Genomic DNA, 24396 nt, shown 5'->3' on the forward strand with positions numbered 1-24396 from the left:
TTTGTCCCTCTTGGTTTGCTCATAGCCTGACCATAGAGGATGCCATAGTAAGATTTCCCAAAGCAGTAAAGTGTAAAATCTGTCTGTGGTTAAGATAATAACGATCAGTTTAACTGTACCTATTGAGCTTGTCACAATTTCAATACAATTGAAAATGAGGCCCATTCCACAAGTCTTCCCTGAGCTTCCCTGCTGTAACCCTGCCACACCTTCTATCATGGTGCCATGAATAGACAGAATGATTTTGTTGTATCATGAAGACAGATGGGAAATAATGTTTGTAGGCATGTAAGAAAACGTTGCCCTTTCTACCACCCCAACTCTGTTAATAGACCAGCCACAATTCTGAACTGCTGAGAGAGTATTTTGTAAAAAGAATGACCTTAGGCAGGTATCTTGGTAAAACACCTCTTGATAGCTGTCTTCTTGCAGGTGGTTGTAGCACCTGTGTTACAGGCCCAGGTCCATTCCACGTGACTCAGTACAGCCCACAGTGAGAGATGGACATCTCAAGACTATTCAGGCTGATAAAGATATGAATCACCTTCCAGAAGTCCAGTACAGTATAGAGCACAATATAGTTAAGCTATTTGATATTATATTTGTCTGGCAGCTTTACCTTATGCCTATCTGTTTTATTGCTTTTTTCCTCCCTTTTTGCTTCACAAAATTGCTGTTCTCTGATTCCAGGGATATGACTGCTTTGAGCACTTTATTTTGAGCTTTGTACACTAACCTAATGCACATTCTGACATGCTTCCTCAAGCCAGCTGAGACTGACTTTTATGCCTGTTCCTCATCAGTAGAAGATAAATGTATATTTTTAAAATAAGGGTGACAAATAAGGATTAACAGGCAATGAATAAATTAACAGATCTTGGTGAGGTTATTTATGTAACTAAAGTGAGGTAAAATACTTCACTAAGGAATAAATATAGTCCATATATTGTAACTGTGCTGTGAGGCTGATATTTAACTTCATGGCAATCTGCGTTTATGACAGCAAAGATAAAGATTTATATTACATATTTAAGTAAAAATGCTTTCTTAAAATATCGTTCAAAAGCATTTGGTGTTATTTTCTTTTTTGTTGGTGTTAATACACATTGTTTTGCATGGACTTATGCCTGCTTGCATAAACTGGGAACCTGCTTGTGAATTTTCCTATATGCTGACATCTGTGACCTGCAGATGTTGGGGCAAAATGTTTGTTGCAGGATGTCTATTGCACTGAAATCCATAAGGTAATAATCCATTATTGGTATTTGTTTAAAATATACCTACATGGCATGGGCAGATAAATCTTTCTGCAGTACAACCCTCTTTGCAACATCTTCAATCCTGGTGGCTTTCCTTTTTCTTCTTTTTCAATTTAAAAATATATTGATTGTAGTGTGAGTTAGATGTAATACCCAACAAAACTACCAACACCAAGGTTCTCTCCATTAGACCAGCAGGCTTACTGAGCTGAAGCACTTTGGAATAAAAGTCTACACCTGAAACACAGCTTGACTATGACGGTTAGGGTTGGAACTAGATCTGCTTTTAATTATTTTTTTACAGGAGCAGCAAAGGTGATGTTAATAAGTCCTATTAATATTATAATTAGAGCCAATATAAATATAAAATAAATAATAATTAAGTATTTTTAGTAGTAGATTTCCAAACTTTTTCATACTACTCAATTGGGAAATAGAACAGTAAAAATGAACGATACAAGGAAGTAACAGATTAAAATATTCACACCAAACTGATGTCAAGTAGAAGCTGCATAAGGCAGTTTCAGCACAGCAACAAGGAGCTGCTGAACAACGTGAAAGAAAAAGGAGAAAAGCGAAAAGAAAAAGTGAATTTTATGTTTGTTTTTGTAAACAGAAAGCTCTGAGGTAGCATTTTAGTTCAAGGAGTACAGTCTTGAACATTAGGAAACCCATAGTACAAATGAGTATTAGCTGAACAACTACCGCATTACAGATGCAGTGAACAGTCCAATGTTGGTGGATGAAGGGCCATATTGCAGGAGCCTCAGATAGTCACAGTAATCCCACTGACAAGAACCAGTTTCCTGTCTCCAGCAACTGTTTCTGCCATGATCCCTAGAGCAAGATGCTTCAGTTTTCCTTTCCTTTGTGCCTCAAGCACTTAAATTTCCTTAAAAACCTCTTGATGTGCTTCCAGAAGGCATATGCAACACAAACTTGCTTTGAGTTTATCTGAAGATCAGTATGGGTCAAAAGGTGGTTAATCTTTATCAAAGCATCTCTGTTTTGGGCCAGTCTTCTTGCCCAGTCAGCTGCATGTACCTGCAGAAGGTGACAGCCAGCCAAATTCTAGGTTGTACAGCGTCACCTGCACGAGGAACAGTAGTGAGATGCTGAAGCACATTGAATTGCCTTTGCAGAATCTGTTCACTCTTTTTCAGTAAACGAAAAACCTGAAATAATGTGGAGATTAACACAGTGTGGTGTGTAAGGGGAGTTTTTCCCCTCTGCCCTCAAGCAAGAAGCTGTGACAGCTGTGCTCAGTTTACTACAACGGAAGCTGCCAAGGGCACAAGTTGGTGTCTTTTAAATCTTTAGCTCAGCCTGAAAAACCTCTCCAGGGCTGCTGGGACTTGCCCTACACTTCTTGAGCCCACTCACGGTAATATGACTCCTAACTTCAAACGTGAAAGCACTTCTGTTACTGGAGAATTGCCTTGGTTTCTGCAAAGGAAAGATTGAAAAGACACCTTCGCAAGCGAATTGAAGGAAGAAATGCATACTGAGAGTTTATGCTTTGCTATTTTTATGTTGGGTGTGGTGTATGCATAGCTAACATATGTGGGGCTGGTTCCTGATGATACATAGCTGTCTCACAGCAGGAGCTGAGAAGTAAAAGCACCCAGCAAGACGGTCCAGGGTGGGCACCAGAGTGCAGTCACAGCTGTCGGTTCAAGTGGACCACATGGTGCTTCCCAGCCACACAAGACCTACCACCCAAGCCAAAGCTGATGAGATAGTTCCCCTAAGTCCACTCAGATGGGTGTCTCAGGTATACACAGGTAAATGTTTTGCTTCCCCCAATGTAACTTTTTACTGAAGGACAAATAGTGATCACTAAACATGACTCACTTCAGTCCTCAGCTAACAAAAGAAATGGTATAAATGATCCTGAACTGCTTCAGTAGTTAGTCAGTCAACTGATTTCTAATCTCTGAGGACAGTGATTTGAAGTGCTCTGTATATTTAGTGACATGACAGCCTTCAGCACAGAGATCCCAACATATAGACGGTATATGGCAATGCTTTATCATAACTACATTTGTTTCTACAGTTATATTTTCTGGTCCACAAAGCAAAGGAGAGGAAAAATTTTGCTAGTTTAAATACATTCCTGGTATAGAGCAGGTAATTACTTTATTTTTAGGCAATACAAATCTAATTACAATGTGAAAGTATTCTTCTGAAAGAGAAGCCAATGGCTGAGTAAAGTTTTTAAAAATGTGCAAAGAAAGGAATTGTGGACCACTCTGGATGGAAACTACTCCCACAAATTACAAAAACAAGTGATCACAAATGCAACAATTTCATATTCTCCTCCAAGACACCTCAGAGATCTCAGTACCTTTATCAATGATAAATGATGGAGATTAGGAAAAAACCTTTGCAGAAGGCACACCATTTCACAGCTGCAAGGTTTCAGACACCTTATTCTTTAGGTATTAGTGTTGGGAGAGGGACAGACGCTACATAAACGCTTTAATTCGGATCAGAAACGCACTTCTGACACAAACCTGAGTGTCCCTTCTTACGAACGTGGTTCGCACTACGACACAGCCTCTGGTTTCCTGACAGACATAGAACCTGTCTGAGGGTGCATGAACTGGATTGAATATAGACTGAGAGATGCTCTTGGGGTACATGTAATGTGTCCCAACCTCAAATCAGCTTTCAGTCTGTGGGATGAGATCAACTGGTCTGAAGCAAAACCCAACCAGCTTGTCTGTCTGTCTACACAGCACTAACTGCTAACACAGACATAACCTGAAGGGATGGTTATTTTGACTCAATATGATACGACATAATAGATCTTTGCTTAGATTTAAATTTAATCAAACTTCATACTTTAAATTTACCAAAGGCAGGATAACTAATTGAGGGCAATTTTTCCCACAGAAGACCATGTGTTTGAGAGGGTGGATGTATATCCTACACCACTGCTTGCAGAAAACATTTTTTTCCCCACTCAAATCCATGTCATTAACACACAAGCTACAAGTCATCCTGCCTTCTAGTGAGATAGATTTCAGCCTGAGACTTTTGTAGTAATTGAGGTAAATCCTAATTTGTCAATAACTACTGAGGAAATGTATCTATTTCCAGAGAAATAATAAGGAGGTTAATCTATTTAGTTTCCAGAAAATTATTATTAAAATATATTTTAAATATTTCTGCTGCCTCTTTTTTAGCATCAGTGAAAGTATGAAAAAAACCCAGAAATTTCTATTCTGTCAAGGGCTGATTTAACCAAAAAACATCCACAGTAACTTTTGGTTTTGCTAGTTCTACATGACAGATGTTTTCTGCCTACAAGGGCACTATGTTACACGACCGCTGATACCTGAATGCTATCAAAGTCAGTGCATACTTAAATGTGTAAAATTAGCTTTCTCAGCTCCACATTAGATTCTTATGTGAAATGTTACAGTTTTAAGCAAGTGCCAATGAACCCAAAGCACTCTTCTTCAAAACTTCTCCATAAAATACTTTAATGATCTGGTTATGCATGTACATAGCTTTCTAAAGGTCTTTTGCAAACCTATAAATTCCGTGTTCTCACACATTTTAGAATCTCATGCCATTAGCCTAACTTATAAAATTAAGTGCTGTAAAAGATTAAATACTAATTCTAATGTTTCTAGCTTCTCTTTTCAGTATTCATATTACTATTTTTGAGTAACATATAAATTTCAGCCTTAAATTACGAAGTATTTTGTCTGAGGCAACAGTGATGGATTTTACTAAGTGATTTGGTAGATTTTAAGGGTTCCTTATGTGCTCCAAGGTTTGCATTTCACATTTATTCTGAAGGTCAATTGCCAGGAGAAAGAGGCTATCAGTTCTGTAGATAAAGTGAACAGGTACTTAATTCCCTGGGTAGATGAGTATTTTGGGTGTTATTTGCCTACAGGAAGCCTGGTAATTTACTAGAAAGTGGCATCCCAGTACTGTGTTGTTGCACTTGTAAATGATCATGCTATCACACATGACCAGATAAATCAGTATAATACAGAAATACACCAGACCCATGGCTACTTAGGGAGCAGAGCAGGGTGGCTGCTAGCCTGGCGTTTGCTGTCACTTGGGATGTGAAAGTGAAGAGATTCCTGATGCTGTAAGTCTCCTTAACGCTCACGTTTAATGAGCAACACCTAAAACTTGCCTTTGGGAATCCTTCACAGAACAGCATAGTTGCTGAATTCCCTTGTCCTATTACCGTTCCCAGTGAAAACAAGGGAAGAAGAAGAAGCTATTTTATTTATGCTCCCTTTGATATCAGTGTCCTAAGTGAAACTATTTTATTGATTTTCAAATTAGTTTACTAGCGTCCTTAGTAACACCACACTACAACGTTTTTTAATATCAGATTACAAAAGACTGATAATCTGTTCTGTGGCCCATTGCTGGTCTGACGTTTGATGGCAGTATCAATTTCTATGTGAGCACTAAATTGGAAGAGAATTGGGAGCACCATTATCACAAGAACAAGGAGGCCACTGAAGAAGATGAAGGCAGTGAGGGGAAAGGCTGGTTAGATGGCATTTGCATGAAAACACTTGACTGTCACTCAGCATAACATACCGGTGCTTAATAATTGTCTGGGTTGCGGGCAAAGTCAGTGGCACCTCTGATAAATAGCATGCAGAGCCAGAGTGGAGTGACAACTCTGATCCTCTGGTCTGATGCTTCTCTGCTTTCCCTCTCATTGTTGACTTTGAGTATTCAAATAGTTTGTGCAGACTCTAAGAGAAGTTTAAGAAATATTCAGTACAGGAGAACCAAAGCATTAGGCTATTTATCTGATGGTTTTGAGTGTATAGGCTCACAGTGGAGACTCATTTTCCATGATATTTCAGATATTTTGATTGCATGATCTGAGAAGAAAAAAAAAAGAATTATTAACATCAGCATGAATATAACTGGTTTCACAGCTCCAGAAGGCCTGATGATACAAAAACTCTAGACCATCCAGCAGAGCAGGGATGTCGTATACAGACTCAAGTGTTAGATATAGGGACAAGAGTACTAGACTGCTGTAACCTATACAGAAATGGAATAGACTAAGAATGAACTATTTCAATTCCTCTATTTTCTATCTCACTTAATTTGGAAACTACTGATTTTAAGCAATTTTATGTTTAATTAGAGTTTAACATCCAGGAGATAATGAAGATTCTTTTTCTGCCTAAGAGCAGCTCCCATCTACTTCTAAAAGCAGTATGGTGCTTCTTTGCAGAACATCTTAAATCAAGATATACACAAATCGGAGTATTTACAGTCAATGTTTCAGATGACATAACCAGTTAATTCTAGACTCATTTTCATAACAGAAAAACACAGTTCACAGATGACTTCCTCTAGTAAAAAATTTCTGATAATAGAGCTAGATACCAAACTAGGTGTCACACTCAGTTTACAAAAGAAAGCGATTGAGAAGTTTCTGACCAGTTGATGGGTGCATTAATGGTCTTGCACAGATGGGAAATCTTTTAATTGTTTGTTTTGAATGTCTACAAGTGCAGAACTTTCGGTGATGAGGGATCATAATTCTTGTAGTACTGTAAATTTGTCCCAGTCCCAATTCAGAATGCATACTTAGAGGCTGTAAGCCCTAAATACTAGGGCTGAGTGTGAAGGTTTGCCTGTGTGGAGATCCTCTGAAGAGAGAGAAGGGTGGGGAATAAACCTAAATATTAAATGTTAAAGCTATCACAACCAGGAACACATGGCAGTCCAGAGAGCCCATTGTCAGTTAAAGCATGTGGCAAACTCAAAGGCCCAGTTTAAAGCTGGCAATATAAAATCTGTTTAGGCTGCCAAAAAACAAGATGTCTCATGCCTGGAAGATTCTCTTTCCTTTGCTGACTCTTTGCTTATGGGCCCTGTGATTGATATGCCAAAAGGACACCATAAATCATTCCCAGTTTAATGTGAGGTATTGTGATGTGAGGTATTTAATATGGGATGAGGGCGGGAAATTCAAATCACAACATGAATTAAAATGCTTTACCGTTTCATTCACTTTGGAGAATTTAGTAACTTTTGGAGAAAACAGCTTGTTTTATTATTCAGGTTCCTGAATCAATGTCTGTGTTTTCCCCCAGTAATTTAATAGATAACTAAAAATACAGAAAATCAGGTGGCAGTGCTATTCATTTTATCAAAAGGAACAACAAAGTCATAAGCTTGAAGTAAAAGTCTGACTTGAAAATATTCTCCAAACACAGAAATAATGCACTAGGGTTTGGGAGTCCCTTATGTTACCAAGAAGAGAGACATAATCTATTTTTTGGGAACTCTGCTAAATCAAAAAGCCAGAGCTGTTATTAGTTTTTACTTCCACACACGTAAAAAAAAAAGGCTTAATGCTCTGAACTGGAACTTGGGGAAATCTCTCCTATTTGCCTCGTAATCACTTTTTCCTCAAATTAAGGGGCATTCATTTTTTGGCTGAATTCTGATTTTATTGTTGCAATTCCATCACAACATCCTTGCAGTACCTTGGCTGCCCTCCCAAAACTCTTAAATGGAAAAGCAGTAACTCTGTGTTTTCAAAGTTCAAGGTGTGGTTACAACTGAGTTATGGCTTGGACTAGTCATGCTGAATGTGACATAATGATTTTGGCTCTTCTGCTGGGAGAAGCCACTGAAGATGGTGAAGGGACTACTCGGAAAGACTCAGTGCACTGACAACACACAGCAAATCCCATTAGTGCCAGCTGGAGCCATGTGGCATCTGCGGTAATAAACAGATGTTATATGCACTGTTAAAACAACTTACAACTGATTTCTTGAGACATGCCATTACATTTGTTTATTACTTGATTGTTAAAAAGCATTACCACACTGATTATTTGTTAAACATTCATTGAGAATATAGTTTGCTAAACTAAGACAAACCACAAATGCGGAGATCTCCTCAAAGTATTGTGCCTTTGTCACTGAAATACCAAACTTGCCATTTGAGGTTTAATGTCATTCATTTTGTTTAGAAAATTCACTGCTGTGCTCTTAGAATAAACCATGCTGCAGAAGCTGGATTTATGAAACATGGTATAAACATGTTCTGCCTAAGAGCACACAGACAGTAAATGCCTAGGGCGTTCTGTAATTGTCCTGGGAATATGGTTTCTTATACATCTCAGATTTATTACTGTAATTTTCATTGGATACCTGATACAGTAAATGTTTCTAAAGGTTTTATAGTTTTTATCTAGAAAAGACAGAATGTTTAGTCTACCTAACTGAATGACATCATGCTGCTCATACTTTCTGTATGAAAGACAGTTACCTTTCTGTGTTGTTTTGACTTACCAGGTTTCGAGGGTTATGGACAACTTTCTCATTTCAGAAATGCTGATGCGCATATATGTGTGAATGTATGAAAACATAGTTGTAATTTTTAGTGAAAAAGGACGTTGCTACCAACTTCATCCACGATGTGAGCTACATTGAACTGAAACAAATAGGGTAGATAATATCTTAGAGCTATTGTTTATGACCTCCTGCTTACTCGCCTCTATTGGTCCCTATTTCTAACTCTCACACCCAGAGAATTACTAAAATCAACCAAACAAACCAAGAAAATCCAAAGGGATCCAGGAGAACAGGAGAGCAAGATACTAAGTTCGGAATATGTCAGTAGAGCCTTGTACTCATGTATAAGCTATTTCTCAGCCTTGCTCATATAAACTCAACATGTTACAAAATGGAGCTTTGTCTGTTGATACTTCATGGAAATTTCCTAAGTGTGATTTTTTTCCTGCTACAATAATTAGCAAAAATTAATGAAATGTTGAAGAGAGCTGCTAGCTCCTTAAACAAATCATCTCATCAGCATTCCTTGCCCTCTGCCCAACTGAAAACAAATCTCTAAATTGAAAACATTAATAATAATAAAAAAAATTTAAGCTTATTTTCACCTGTGTAAGACTGTTATTTATCATACTGGCTGGGCCCACTGTTCAAAAGACCTGTTTTAGAGCTGAAACTGCTCTTGCCTGATTATAATGCAGTCACACAACAACAAAAATCTGAAATTATCTGCTGACCCAGCAGGTAATAAAATGCCTCAGTGCCTACCCAGAACAGTTCTGCAGGCTGTTTACGATGAGACATGAGGACAATGAAGTAGAAAGAATGTGAGAACTGAGAGGCAGGTATGAGGAAAAGGGGCAGGATTTTACACAGCAGGCTGTAATCTCAGCTCAGCACCTGCACAGCCAGCAAAAGGAAAGGTCCTTTGAAAAAGACAACTGAGAAACTGTGTACACAGGCCTTCTGTGAAACAACTTTTGATGCCAAATGCTATTTCCACCAGGGAGCTGTTGCTTGCCAAGAAACATCCCCCAGGCAGTATTTTTGCTAGAAATCTGCTTCTGCTGCTGTAGCACCCAGTGATTTCATGAGACAGAGCCTCTAACGTGTTTGCTCCCCATCTAAAGATAAAATGCTGTGCTAGAGAAGATTTGGTTGGTTTATTTAATTTTGCTGAGTTTTTGGCAGATAAGTAGGATGGAGCTCAATTTGACCAAAATGACCTAGAAGAGGGAGATGAAATTTCAGATGAAGAAATATATAATGTTTACATTATCTTATGCTATCTTGAGCGCACAAATTTTGAAACCTGTGAACAATATTGAACTTCAGCCTCGCAGTACATTTTGTTCTAGAAGAGGACAGCTGTTTTGATTTGCCTGAAGGAATGAGATTTATCAGAATTATAAAAGGAAGCTTTTTTCTGGAAATTAGCAGCAACAGGACATTCCACTAAATGCTATAATCAGAACCCAGATACAAACTTGTGTTTATTTTTGATGTTACATTATTTTTAAAAATTCAGATAAAATTACATTATTTGCTTTTACACACAATTTAAATTGTCTTTATTACATTGTATACTGGAATAAATTAATAAGGTGAATTAATTTCCATTTGCAATTATTTCAGTCTATAAAGCTGTGATGGGCAAAATATATGCACTCTGAGCTACACTTGACATGCTGTATGAATTAATATCACTCAAATTTAGACCTTTACAAAACCATTAAATTGTTGTCTCCATATTTCTGCAGCTTCTTTCTCATTATGCTCTTTTTGTGATCAGCCATCATTACATAAAGTTTCATGGAAAATGGAGTTGGCATGCTCCATGACTAAGAACAAGCTGCCAAAAACTTTTATTATGCAAGAAGTAGCACAATGTATGAGGTGATACTTTGCTTTTACATCATAATTTTGTTTTTTCCATATCAAACGAAAAATATATCCTTTTGTTGTACTTCTGGTTTTGCTTTTGTAAAATAAAGAGGAGTGACCTAAGCCATACATCAGGACAATGCGTGGCCAAAACGGCAAAGGCCTCTTTGGCTTTTGCTGCAACACCAAGAGGCAACACTTCCTTCAGTTAATCCCCACCATAAGACAGCTCTTACTTCCTTCTTCATAAACTGTAATTTAAAACCCTCCCTTCCTTGTTTCACATGAGTAATAATTAACCTTAAAACAACAAAACCCTACACGCAATGGGGACACAAGTCTTGACTGTGGTGAAGAGTGTTTGGTTGTCCTTGTTTTATGAACAAGACGTCACTGCTAAAAGCGAGTATCTGCATGTTCCTCATAGACAACAGATTCCAGTTTTGTTCTGAGATTACTTCACTGTACAACATCTGGTGTTTTATAGCCATGTAGTTTAAAAATAAATACTCTGCATGCAATTTTATAACTTAAAAAAACCTCCCCTTAAATTCACTCATTTATTTATTCATTCTTGTAAGAAGCAAAGTTCTTTATACACCAACTAATTTAAAAATTCCTCATTTGTTTGCTTGAAGTTTGTCTTATTTTTTCCTCCAGCAAAAAGTAATGTTTTCCAGAGGGGCAGAGGGACTTTGGTTGCTAAATACACCCTAAGAATTACTTTTCCATTGCCTGCTCTGAAACTGGTCCTCCCAGTTAGATCCCTGCATAAAATCTTTCTTTTGTTGTTCTTCTATTTTATGTTTTAGCAGAATTATTATTATTATGCATTTTTATTGGCCAGCTATTAGCTACTCCATTAAGACTGTATTTCATTAGCTCTAATAAGATAACTGAAATCACGTAGATCCAATACTTGTAGAATTAAACATTTAAATGTAGAATTTAAACATTTAAAATGTATGTCTCTTCCCTCAGCCAATGTCACTTCACAGTAAACGCACCTGAATATCAGAAATCTCTTTCCTCAGACCTCCTAGTTCTCAGAGACCTGTCCTCTTAAACCATCCAGGAGAATGTTTTTTGTCTTGTTTGCTTCTTTTTTCCCAGTATAACAACACAGCCTGCAGTAGCGTGACTTGCTTCAGGCTCTGCAACCACATGCCTTCTAATTCAAAGACCACCCCCAGTGTAGCTGCTATACATAAAAGCTTACATGTATCTTTTTCAACAGAGATAATGGTCACTGGATTAAAGACAAACAATGCAGAAAGATCAGATTTCACAGAGCGCAGTGTGGATGCCTTGTTCTCTACAATTCTGTACCCTAAACTGTTTCATGGAAATGTCTCGCCGTCTGCAAATTAGTAGGATTGATCTCATCTGACAAGGTAAAATCTGTGGGATTTCCCCTCACAATTGCAATTTAATTCAGCAGAAGCAAAAGATCATGTTTACCTGGTCCATGGAGCCCTTCACCCACCATTCCTCCATGTGGCTTTTACAGGATTCGAAAAGGTTGCCCATCACAGATATAAGGTTAACTCATCTTGATCACTACTTCATACTGACTGCTTATCAAGTAGGAAACCGACTTGACTTCACTCTTCCATGGTCTCCCAGAGGCTTAAACTAATTAACCTTTCTATCGTTTTAAACTGTGTTCCCATTTGTTTGTGGGTGATACATACTAATGGTTACGAATTGTCCTTCACCTTGGTTAGCAGAGGCAGCCTGTGCTAACAGACTTTTAGGGTGCCTTTTTGTCCATCACTCACCATATAGTCAAAAATCCACCAGTTATGGAGAAGAGATGATAGGTCCAAGGAAAGAGGGTTGGACATAGGAAAAATAACACACTGGTGGGTTGCATGCCAGCCACTGGCTAAGGACCAAGCATACATAGAGGGAGTGGAAGCTAATGGGGGTGCATTGATGGTTCTGTAATCCCCAGGTCTGTGACACCTGCTAACTTGCTTCTGACCTGCTCAGTCACTCATTGGACATCTATTTCCTAATTTGATACAGATGTTTTTGCAGGTGAAGCTAGATGCAAGGCCTTGAAAGATATAATTACTTCATGCGACAAACAACATATGCTGTAGATGGGAGGAAAGGCTGAAGCCCCTGAGTCCTCACTCACCCCATCTGAGCTTAAAATATCCACATTTCTGCCTCCATGTTGGCTCAGAACTGTCTGTCAAGACTAGATCAATGTCTTTGTCATGTATCTGTCTGAGAGAGGACAATGGGAAAATTTCTTCGCTGAATGGGTTGTCAAGCATTGGAATAGGCTGCTCAGGGAACTGGTGGAGTCACCATCCCTGGAGGTATTTAAAAGACATGTAGATGTGGTGCTTAGGAACATGGTTTAGTGGTGGACTCTGCAGTGTAGGCTAACAGTTAGACTCTGATCTTAAGGGTCTTTTCCAACCTAAACAATTCTATGGTTCTATGATTCTATGACGAGTTAATGTTCCTTTCCCTGGGGCCTCTGAGAGATATGATGCACCAAATGTGCTCAGACACTACATAGCCTACGCCAAGCAGACAGGGATCCTCGCAAGATGTGGTCTGAGCAGAGAAACCTTTGGTTCCTGAGTTTCTCACTCCTCGCAGCCACTTTGGAGGGAGAACCACTCTCTCTCAGGACAACTTACTGTTGAACAGAATACTTACAGTAGGGATCAAAACCTGCATAATTACATATTTCACTGCAGTTAACATTCTAGTCTAGGCCCTCAAAAATACATGAGTAATTGTTTTAATGCTACTGGATAGTGAATATAAAAGCTTTTACCCTTTATACTCAAATGCTTAGATTTCCTCTGAAACCTTCTTTCTGGCTACATCAAAACATGACGATGTTTGACTCAAAAGTAAGCTGCTTTTGGTAAAAGCAAAACAAAAGAACCTCAAGTGAACAAACTGACGGTGAAACTATTTAATTTTTCACAAAGAAAGGAAATCACTCAGACTTTATGTTCTATTAATGATCTCCATATACATTTTTTAGCATTGTCACTACCAGAGCCAGATGGATCAGGGATCCAGTCTGTTGATAATGAAGTAGGATAAGAACATGCTGTGCTGTCTTTGTGCCACCTGGGGTGTTTACACTGAGCAAGGACACAAGCTCATTCTGTGGAAACACTTGACTTACCAGCCCAGGCTTGGCACTGTGCTTACATGGTGACTCTTGTTATTTGGCACAAATTTTGGGCAGAGCATGTTCTTGGCTGCCTGTGTTATACAGTTCAAGTGAGCCCAAGGTTTATTTCCCAGTTGAAACTGCACTACGATGAAAAAGGCAGAGATCTTAATAAGACATACTTAATTAAATATCTTCCCAGTTTCCTTGACATGTATAGCTATTATTTGCCTAACACAAACCTATTTAATAAATTTAATAAATATATTATTTTTCTTTAGATAATCTTGTTTGTTATATAAAGAAGGACTTAGAGCTTCTTCAGACATTAAGAATGGTGAAAACCCATTGCTTCAAAAAACCACAGGTGATGATGGCTAGTACCAAAGTTAGATTTTGCTTTGGTTTTGCACTTTCAGGAAGGTGATTATTTGAAAATGAAAATGAAAATAGTCTGCACGCTATTATTCCTTCTGTGAGCCTGAAACACTCGTTAGTGATTGTTCCTTTGACATAGGTCTGGAGGGGAATCTGGGAGCTGGGACTGATCAAGAAGCCAAATTCTGTCGAGATAAACGCACGGTGTGCTCCTTGGAATACACACCTGAAATTAACTGGTTTCAGACAACTGTCTCCAGTGCATATGTGCACAGGGAGACTGACTGGCTTGAGGTATACAGGCAGGTACTAAAAAACCAGCCATTCCTGCCCCTTCCCTGTGCCAATACAAACACCCCAGAGGCTCTGCAGCAGCCAGATCACAGCCTGACAAGCTGTCAGTCCAGGGGGGAAAAAAAAGAGGAAGAAGTGTTTCTTTTGCTCTCTGTGCTCCCGCAATTGGCTTGCTGTAGGCGTAGGAGTGCCACTCACCGAGCAGAGGGCGCACATTTGGAACAGCAGGAGCACAACTGACTGCTCTGGCAGCAGGTGGCCATTAGAGGGCTGGCCTCAGAGTAGCATCTGGAGGTGATCTTGTTAGGAGTAAGGTGAAGTAAATCAAAGAGTGCACCAGTTTTCCATCACGCCTGCTAAAGTACTTTAGAATAGTTTGTGTTGGAAGGGACTTTTAAAGGCCATCTAGTCCAACCCCTCTGCAGGGACATCTTTCACTACTTCAGGTTGCCCAGAGATGTGGTAGATGATCCATTCCTGAAAACCTTCAAGGTCAGGTTGAATAGAGTCCTGGCCAAAAAGAGCTGTACCAGTGTTTCACTACCCATTTTACACATTGTAAAATGTTTCTTTCATACATCTAGTCTAAATCTTCCCTCTTTTAGTTTAAAACCATTACCTCTTGCCCTATTGTTACAGGCCCTGCTAAAAGGTTTGTCCTCATTTGTCTTATAAGCCCCCTTAAAGTACTGAAAGACAGCAATGAGGTCTCACTGGAGTCTTCTCCAGGCTGAACAATCCCAACTCTCACAGCCTTTCATCATAGAAGAGATGTTCCAGCCCTCTGACCATTTTGTGGCCCTCCTCTGGACTTGCTCCAGCAGATCTATGTCTTTCCTATGCTGGGGACCCCGAGCTGGATGCACTGAAGCACTCTAGGTAGAGTCTCACAAGAATGGAGTAGATAGGCAGAATCACCTCCCTAGACCTGCTGGCCATACTTCTGTTAATGCAGCCCTGGATGTGATTGGCTTTCTGGTCTGTGAACGCCCAGAATTTATTTTTAATCTAAATTAAAAAGAGCTTTTTTTTTTTCTTTCTAAGTCAACCATGAGGTGCTGTTAACAAGTATCACTTTTCTTCAGAAAATTTGAAATACAGTATGATATAAGAAACAGTAAGTTTTTCTTAGAATAACTTTACGTACAAACTGATTTTCAAAGTCTAGTTATGATAGTCTCCCCCGGAGAGTGGCCTTAACTGAGCTGCAGAACATAAAGAAAAGAAGAACTGTTTTGATTTCATAAGATACATCTGTTTTTTCCGTGGCTGTATTTAGGCAATCTAGAACATCTCCTTAGGAAATGCTGTTCTTTGTATTGCTTTGTCTAGTAAATTTATGGTGTGGCTTCTCTTTAAATAAACATAAAGTCCCATTGTTCCCCAGAGGAAGAGGAGGGTTGGCAGAACCTTGTTCTCCAGAGCGTTCAGCACGCACAGAGCAGATACAGGGAGAAAGAAAGGGTTTGTGCTGCCTGTCCACTGCTAGATTCCAGCCCCCATCCCTTCCTTCTCATTTTGCAAGTTCAAGGTGCAGAATATTAGAAAAAAATGGAATATGTTGTCCCCATTCATTTGTTGGTCTGAGTACTTTGGCTCACCTACCCTCAGGTGCCTTGCACAAAATGCAAGTTTAAAGTTTTCTTTGCAGATGCTTTTTTTACTGTCAGTGTCTGTTTAAGGTCTGATTCTGATCTGATTGATATACTGAGGTGCAAACTAGTAGCACCCTTGAAATTCATGCATATTTTGCTGTAACACCAACATCAAATCAGAACCACAGCTCTGTATTCTGTATTCAGTCCCATGAACAAAGTCTTTAAATCAGAATTCGGATTGGGCTTAATTGTCTCCAGAAGTTTGTTGACTGTGGATCTGTTCCTGCAAATCTGAGACCAGCAAAAGTCCTGTTAAGTTCTGCAAGGAGTTTTGCCCACAGCGGAGTTTCCAGAGAGGGTCTAATGCGTAAATGTAATTATTGGTTCTCATTTTGCAACTAAACCTGCTTATTATTGTAAATAGAACAGAGAGTACAGGTTTCACTGAAAGTTGTTTTCAGCATGAAAAATAATACTGATAACACAAACAGGTAAGGTAGGTGGGCAGGGGACAGTAATGATGCTGTTTATCTTAATGGGATTTTTTACTTTTATTTTTGTGTAGAGGATCAAACTACAGAAAACTTCTCCTTATCTACAGCCTGAGAGCAAAACAAATCATATTGCCTGAGCAGTAAAAATACTGACTGATGATCCACACTGGTGTTTTCAGTTTTTACTGCTATATGCATGCTCACACAGCAGGTTTTGCTTACAGAACTGAAGAGATGCCCAATATATGTTCAATAGAACTGTTTATTTCTTGACTTTTGCCTTAATATTATGCACACAGTGCCCTCTTAAATTCTATTATCTACTGCACAAGAGGGAGTACATTTTCTGTTATGTATTCAGAAGTAAAATTAAGGAGAAAATGTAAGTGAAGGGCAGTTCTGCAAAACAGAGATGACAGAGTTTACCTTCCTGAGATAGTGAGAAATGATTAATGATGGCCACTCACCTTCAACTGGATAGAGCAGTAAATGTTTCCTGTAGCATTTTGACCATGTAAGGCTGTTTCAGACATATGGATGACATTTTATAGATACTAGAGTTTCAGGAGATGAGACTTGGGATCCTGTTTATTGTGCACTGTGTGATACAGTTCTATGCAGTGTATGAAACTAAGGGCTCCCTACAAATTATTAGCAATGTATTCAAGAAAAGCAGATTTTTAGCCTCACTTTTTCAAATTGGCTCCTTCCAGAACCATGATTTTCCTTCTGGACTCCAAGTAGGTTCCACTTTTACATGAATTGCTCACATATTTCAGATTCCATTTGTTTAAATAAAAAAAATAAATCAGTACGTACATAATTTATATAGTGTCTGTCCCCTGTTAAGTGCTTGTTAAATCCTGTACAAAACATTCAGAGTTGAGAACTTCACTTTAAGAAGCCTATGAGTGACTCTGGGAGAGTGAATTTACAGCAGCAGCATCTGGAAGTGAGTATAGTGTAGAAGTGGGAGCTTTGGACTTCCCTGCAACTAGTACCAGAAGCTCTGGGAAAAACTGTATTTCTTTACCTGCTTATTTTCATGACACAGTGAAACTGGTGTATTCAACGTGGATGCTTTAGAGTGAGGGTCTAGGTAGATTTCATATGTGAATTCTTTCTTTTTAGAAGTATCTTTTTCTAAGTACACCTTAGACATATCCTGTTTTTTGCAGAATATAACTGTTGGATTCAAAATCGAGCCAGAACATGAATTTTCTTCCTAAAACACTACATTCTCATTTGTAACACAGATACTTTTAAAAATGAGAAAAGAGTGTTTACTGGAATTAGTTTTACACTTCCAAAAGAATAATTTTTGCAGGAAGACCATAGGTTTCACATAATGTAGGAAACCTAGGAAAGGTTCACAGCTCCTAAGTATGGATGCCAGCTTTGCCTATGCCCTTTACTCCCAGAGACTTTTGCCCATCTCTTCCACCTCAAGAGGCCAGAAACTGCAACACCAGCCAATGGGATCCCAATTTGAGCAAGTACAGGGATCAGGTTCACATGATGACATGAACCTGCAGATCAATTTAGACAGAGCAATAATAAACTGGGAGCCTCCTTGCCTGGTATGCACTTCACTTGGGTAATGTGGATGTGCACTGCTGTTCCAATTATTAAAAAAACAATAAAAGAGGGAAAGAAAGAGCAACTGAAACACTTCATATTCCTCATTTATAATGAGAGGGCAGACAAGCTTTAAAAAGTAAATTTATCATGCTTGGACATAGAGGAGAAAAAGAATCAAAACCTGGCAGTATTTTTTTCCTGTAGAACATAAACGTTATTGTGCAGGGGGAATATCAGGTGATGAGAAAGCACATAAGTAGAGCTCGGTGTGTGTTCAAGAATAGGTATAGGGGTCCCAGAGCTGTTGTGGATTTCACTGATCTATGCTCTTTTTAGGAAGCAGGGGTACTTTGATTATAGAATTATTGGTTATTTAAATAAAAGGATATTTAATATTGTTTGTGCTAGAAAGCTCACAGCTTTTCACATTTGAGAAGCTCCTTGACACCATTCAGGGAAGAACTAAGGGTGGTTTTCTTCTGAATGAATATGATTACCTTCCATCTCATTATGGTAGTGTGCTCTCCAAATGCTTTTTTGCTAGTTTGTGCATGACATCTTACTTTGACTTGGGGGTGGGGAAGGAGAGCTGAGCAGCAGGGAGAAAGAATGTTTTTTACACAGCAGAGCTTTCAGTTCCCGATTGAAACATTTGGAAAAAATCTACAGAGGGAATAGCACAGAAGGAGTTCCTTTCCACTTCTCAATTCCCTCAACAACTCATTTTCGTCACACTCCCATGTGTTTTTTCCATGAGACAGAACAATTGCCAGTCATTGTGTGTAAGGTACTGTGGGATCAGTTATGGTATGTAGGGGTATTAATGGGCATTAAAATACCTGAAATTTGCTGAATGCTCTCAGATTTGATGTCTGTCCTTATCTACATGAACAGTTGGTTTATGCAATTTTCAGGACATAATGTCCGAGTAGCTACAGCACATTATATCTTGGATTACAAAACATTTCTTTACTCTTTCCTTGCTATCCACCTCCACATCACTCGCAGATTATTTTATGTAGTTGTTACCCAATAATGTAAGCATGTACTATAGCCTTCATCTGACCAAGAGAAATGATAATTATCTGCAGTACTGCAACCCACAAAAGAATAACATTTAGGGGGAGTTATCACTGTGATCCAATATTTAAAAAGATTCCAAATCCTGCATCAAAACTCTTAGAGAAGGACTGGACACATTTTTCAACCTTTGCCTGTTCTTAGTTATTTACAGGTGAGAGAAAAGGTGAGATGAAAAGGTTTTGGAAGGACAAAAAGTGGGGGAGAAATTGGAAGGAACATGCCAAGCCACCATCTACAGGCAGAGGTAGATGAACTGAAGTAAAAACATCACAGTAGTGACGTTCAAAGAATCTTGATCTGCTAATGGGATGCCATATCCTTCTTCATAGGACTCCTAAGAGTAGGAAGATTGCTGCATTTGGTAAAAAAAATCCTCAAACTCCATCTGCTCCAGCAGCACCCTACTCTGTAAACAATTTGTCAATAGTCAACTACCCAAGGAAGGGTAACAATAAGGCAAAAGGGTGAGGCAAAAGTACCCTCCCAACAGTCAGCTACTTTCAATGCAGTGATCTGGGATAAATGTTATTTCAGTAGCTTATCTAGCAACTTGTCCTTCCATGGACCTGTCAAGCCCCACTGAATCCTTGTAAACATTTCACATCCTTCAGCAAGGATTTCCACAGGTCTCAATCTGGTTCCTATTAGATTCCTTTTATGTCTCCTGCTTCTTGTAACTTGAAGAAACAGTGAACAACTGATGTCTATCCAACAGGTCCATGTTACTCAAAGTTTGTAGGCATCTGTTAGGCCCTAAATTGTTTCTACTAGACACCAAAGAGTCCTAGCTTACTCGGTTATTTCAGGCACTTAAACTGTTCCCATACATTTGGTTATCCTTGTTTCCTCTACTTGAACTTCTGGTAATGGCCTCCTGAAAAATCCTCTTGAATACACCACATATACTCTGTCCAAACCTTGATATGTGTGTGTCTCCCTCTTGCCCATCTCCCCTGGAACCTTTGGATAGAGCATGCAAATGCGAGAAGGAAAAATGTGTGTATGTGAGTATAGTTTTCAGTTTGCTGTTGGGTAGCTGATTAGCAGTGTCTTTTAGACAGCTCCTCTTGAGTTCCTTCAGGCATGAGAGCACAGAAGTAGGTTGAACTGCATGCTGTGTGAGGCAGAAGAAGGCAAATACAACTGCCCCCAGTCTTTGCAAGACCTCGGTGGGCATGAGAGCTGCTTCCTCTTTGCTGAGGCTCCCCAAGTATTTGCTGACTTCCCAAAGGTATCTGGAACACATTTCCTTAAAGATATGTCCATATGGCATACCTGGCCTGCTCTGAACACCGTCTGGAGACACATGTGCAATATCAATTAATTAAGGTCTGAGTACTCAGCTAAAGAGCTACAGTTGCACTGTGCCTCATAGTGCTGGCCTGAGTTCATGAGAAAAAGTTTTCCATTGCCTTTTTATTTTTGTTCTTTTTTTCTCTCATCCTTTTGCCTTAATTATATTTATGCCTTTCCCCTATATGGTATGGCTTCTGACATGATAGAAATTATTAGGATTCACAGCTATTTCTTAGCATACAATGAAGTCAGTTTGTTGGGACACCCTTTTTAATGGTGAACATTACAAAACTATTCACCTCCCAACTGGCTTTCTCAAAAAAAACCCCTACCAACACTTTTTTTCTTTAAGTGACGGCCAGGTTCAGTGGTAATGGCAATACTGGCTCAACTGTTTCTAATCAATGGCACACACAGAAGAAATTAAAAGACCCTGCTCAGGTCACTGGACTGATGACAGATGGACAAGATATATTCATAATTCTGAAGAAACCTTCATCCCATTTCAAACTCATTTTCCATCATCTTTTATTGACATGAATAATACCAGGATAGTAGAAATGGAAAATATTAGTAGAGTAGGAAAAATATTAGGTTGTTTTTCCAGTTTGTGTTATACATGTAGTACACATTCTGGTTTCTGTTTCAAATATTGCCCACATCTTCAGCAAGGCTTGTAAATGTATTTTGGCCCCCTACTACAATTGCCTATTGACCAAGAGATTTTATAATAAACTCTAGCTTTTTTTTTTGAGTAGTGATTTTTGTTGTGCTTGCCCAAATTCTGGAAGCTGATGAGAAACCTCATTTTTTTTAACTAGTGTCTATGCAGAAGCTTTAAAACAGAAATCAACAAGGGAGGGTTTGGGTGGGTCTTTTACATGTTACCTCACGAACATGAAATGTTCAAACAAGAAAATAATTTTTAGAACTTTAAACAAAATTAGTGAGTCACATAGACAAGCACAAGTACAATATCTGAATCTTCATGCATCTTTTTCTATTTGAACCAACTTGCTTATCATTGGCCATCTCACCTAAACCTAAAAGATATTAAAATGTGGATTTTGACATCTCATACATCAATTAGTAGATAACTCATGTAAGTAATATTCAGAAGAAGTTAAGTACCAGCACTGAGAATGTGTTATTGATCTCAGTGCCACCTGGAAATGAATTGAATGCAACCTTGAACTTAAAAAAAAAATGTGTACAAGACCAGCCCAGTGCTATGGGCTCCACACAGACAGAGCAGTGCTGCTACAAAAAACTTACAGCAGCACCCTGGCTTTGAAGAACAGTTTAGTTTTCTCTCCTACTCCTTTCCAGCACTGTCAGGAGGGCTCCTGACTGCTGTGGCCTGTTTGATTTCACAGTGCAGGCAGATACCAGAACCTGAGGAACTGAACAGAGATGGTGAAACAGCTGTCAATTGTTTAACTACTTTCTATCACTAATAGTGACCCAGGGGTGAATGGCTTCATATCAAATTACCAAATCCTTGAAGCTTAGGCCATAGTGGTTTTTTTAAAACTTCATTTTAGTAGGGGAATTTCTATGTCTGGCTTGGCTACTTTAATAAAATAAGAAGAATAGTACATCATCCTACTACCAGAAAGAAGTACGCTTATTCTGAGGAATTTTCTGGTCAGTTGGAAAGAATTTTATACTGTATGTGAACAGATGCCACTGGCTTTTAATGCTCCTATATTTGACTGCATTTTCATTTGCATCATAAACTTCATACATTAAATACTTTCTAAAAACAGAGTCTTTAAACTGGGCAAAGAACATACACTTTGGAGGCACAGCCTACCAATGATACTGCAATTCGCCTTTTACTACTACTTAGTTCAAACTTTCTCTTTCTAACACAAAATTGAACTTCAAATCAAAACAAAAAAAAAAGGAAAAAGTCTAGTTTAAATTACGCATAAAAGTCTTAGTCTTCACTTGTTTACAGTAAAGTTAATCGAGTTCCCTTATTGCTTGAGCTTTTTATGCATTCAGTAATACGCCTGCACATTGTTCAACTTTTTAAAAAACAATTTTAAGTTTCAGTATAATTGTCCCCTAAAGGAAAATATAAACCTTCATTCACTTCAGAGCACGGTGAAGCCTCTAAAACTTTTTCCACTTCCCCTCCCCTGGTGTAAGCGCAATTTCTTTTTGCACGAGGACACTAAAACTTTTTTTCTTTTCCCCCTAGTGTAGCATCCTTCGTATTACCAGCAGAGACTCTCAGGATCTCTAGCAAGAACTACACGCTACAAGTGCCAGCAAAGCACACGACCAGGTCGGCAGCGGGAAGGGACGCCCGAACGCGCAGACACACCGACCGCTTCTCGCCGGCGGAGCGGAGCGGAGGGTGCGCGGTCGCGGTGATGCCCCGCGGGAGGAGCGGGCGGCGGGCGGACTTACCCGGCGTAGCGGCCGCGGTGGCCGCGGAGCGGCAGCGCAGCCTGGAGGCAGAGCAGACAAAGGGGCAGGAGCCCGCGGAGCGGCATCGTGCGGGGCCGCGCCGGCACCGCCACCCCGGGCACAGGCACAGCCACCGCCGGCACGGCCACCGCCGCCGCGCCCGCCCCAGGTGGCGGCTGCTGCCGCGCACACAAAGCCCGGGAGGGGGCCGGGAGAAGCGGAGCGCTCAGAGATGTTGCTGGTCGCCGGCGGCGAGCGGGGAAAGTCGTGGGAGGACGGGCGTCGCCTGCAGCCCCGCTGCGCCTGGGCACGGGGACGGGACGGGGACGGGACTGGGCGGGGAGGCGCCCGACTGGGAGGGCTGGGGGTGCGGGGGGTGCGGGGGGTGCGCGGCCCCGCCGCCGCCCTGCCCGGCGGGGAGCCCGGGGGCTGGCAGGGGCCGGGCGGCGGCGAGCAGCCCCCCGCGGGCACGGCGGCTCCCTCGGGGCTGGAGGGACGAGGGGCGCGGCGGGGAGGGCTTCGACTGCAGGTGCTGCGGCGAAGCAGCCGGCCAAGGGTCGCTTAACGCGCGGTCAGTGGCATCGGGGGATTATCGGCGAGATTTCCCTGGCTGGGCAAAAGAGCTGAGGCTGATGAGAAGGCAGAGATACACCTCCATAAAATAAAAAGCGGTGGAGAGTCCATTAGGAGTCATGAAGCGAGGAGAAAGCGGGATTTCATGTTACCAATGTGGCCAAAAATCTTGGATATGAGTAGTGGGAAGGGAAGACAGGCTGATACAATAGGATAAAATAAAACCACAACATCTTTTCAAAACTGGGGGTTTACAGCCTCTTTTCCACGCTGGTGAGGGTGAAAGACCCACATAAAGGTAAGTCAATGGAGCACAGGGAATAACAAGAAGAATGGGAAGAATTTTGCTGCAAATAATTGTAGTTTATAGAAAATACGTGGAGGACTTGTTAAAGAAAATGTAGGTAAAAATATTATGCCAATATGGACTAAATTGATAGCCCCTTTGATACTTTTATATTGAATTTACTAAAAAGAAGGAAAAAGTGTTTCAAGCTCGACTGATTCTCAGCCTCTCTGAAAGCAAAATGAATGAGTGGGCTGTAGACAAATAAAACTAGCTGACATTTGAACATGTGTGAGAACTACTGTAAATCCCTGTTAATGTTTCAGAGACACAGGGAGCCTTTTGAAAAAGGACTATATTAAACCACACACACTTCGTATTCTCTGGCTGAAAGGCAAACAAGCATTTTCCTTTGTCTCTTTTTCATACTGGCACCAAATCTGACACTAGTTGTGTCATAGAGTCTGGAGGTGGAAAAGACTTTGTCCAGGGCAGGATTATTCCCTTCTGTCTGGTTACCGGTATTCTCTCCCTTGAGCTTCCCATAAATCTCAAGTTAATTTCTGGTGAGGATATGCAGAGGGGAATTTGTGTGTGCTTATATGCTGTACATCTCTTGTTGAAAACACTTTCCATTTACTACAGACAACCCCCAAAACCTTTTCTGTGAGTATTCAATCTTGTAATAAATGTAACTTCATCTTTACAAACACCTAGTTAATAGAAGTTCTCCTCTATGTTCAGAGGCCACTTCAAAGGGAAAGTTAGCTATCAGGAA

General features: G+C 40.0%; 1 protein-coding gene across 1 annotated transcript in view; it reads right to left on the minus strand.

The window, feature by feature from the left end:
- Positions 1 to 22845, minus strand: part of CPA6 (carboxypeptidase A6) — a 78614-nt gene extending 55769 nt beyond the window's left edge. The window contains exon 1 of the mRNA XM_027638915.1: positions 22760 to 22845. Coding sequence (XP_027494716.1) covers positions 22760 to 22845 — 86 coding nt within the window. The remainder of the gene's footprint in view (positions 1 to 22759) is intronic.
- Between the last annotated feature and the right edge of the window lie 1551 nt (positions 22846 to 24396).

Source organism: Corapipo altera, unplaced genomic scaffold (assembly GCF_003945725.1).
Source record: "Corapipo altera isolate COAL_440 unplaced genomic scaffold, ASM394572v1 49, whole genome shotgun sequence".
NCBI classification, from domain to species: domain Eukaryota; kingdom Metazoa; phylum Chordata; class Aves; order Passeriformes; family Pipridae; genus Corapipo; species Corapipo altera.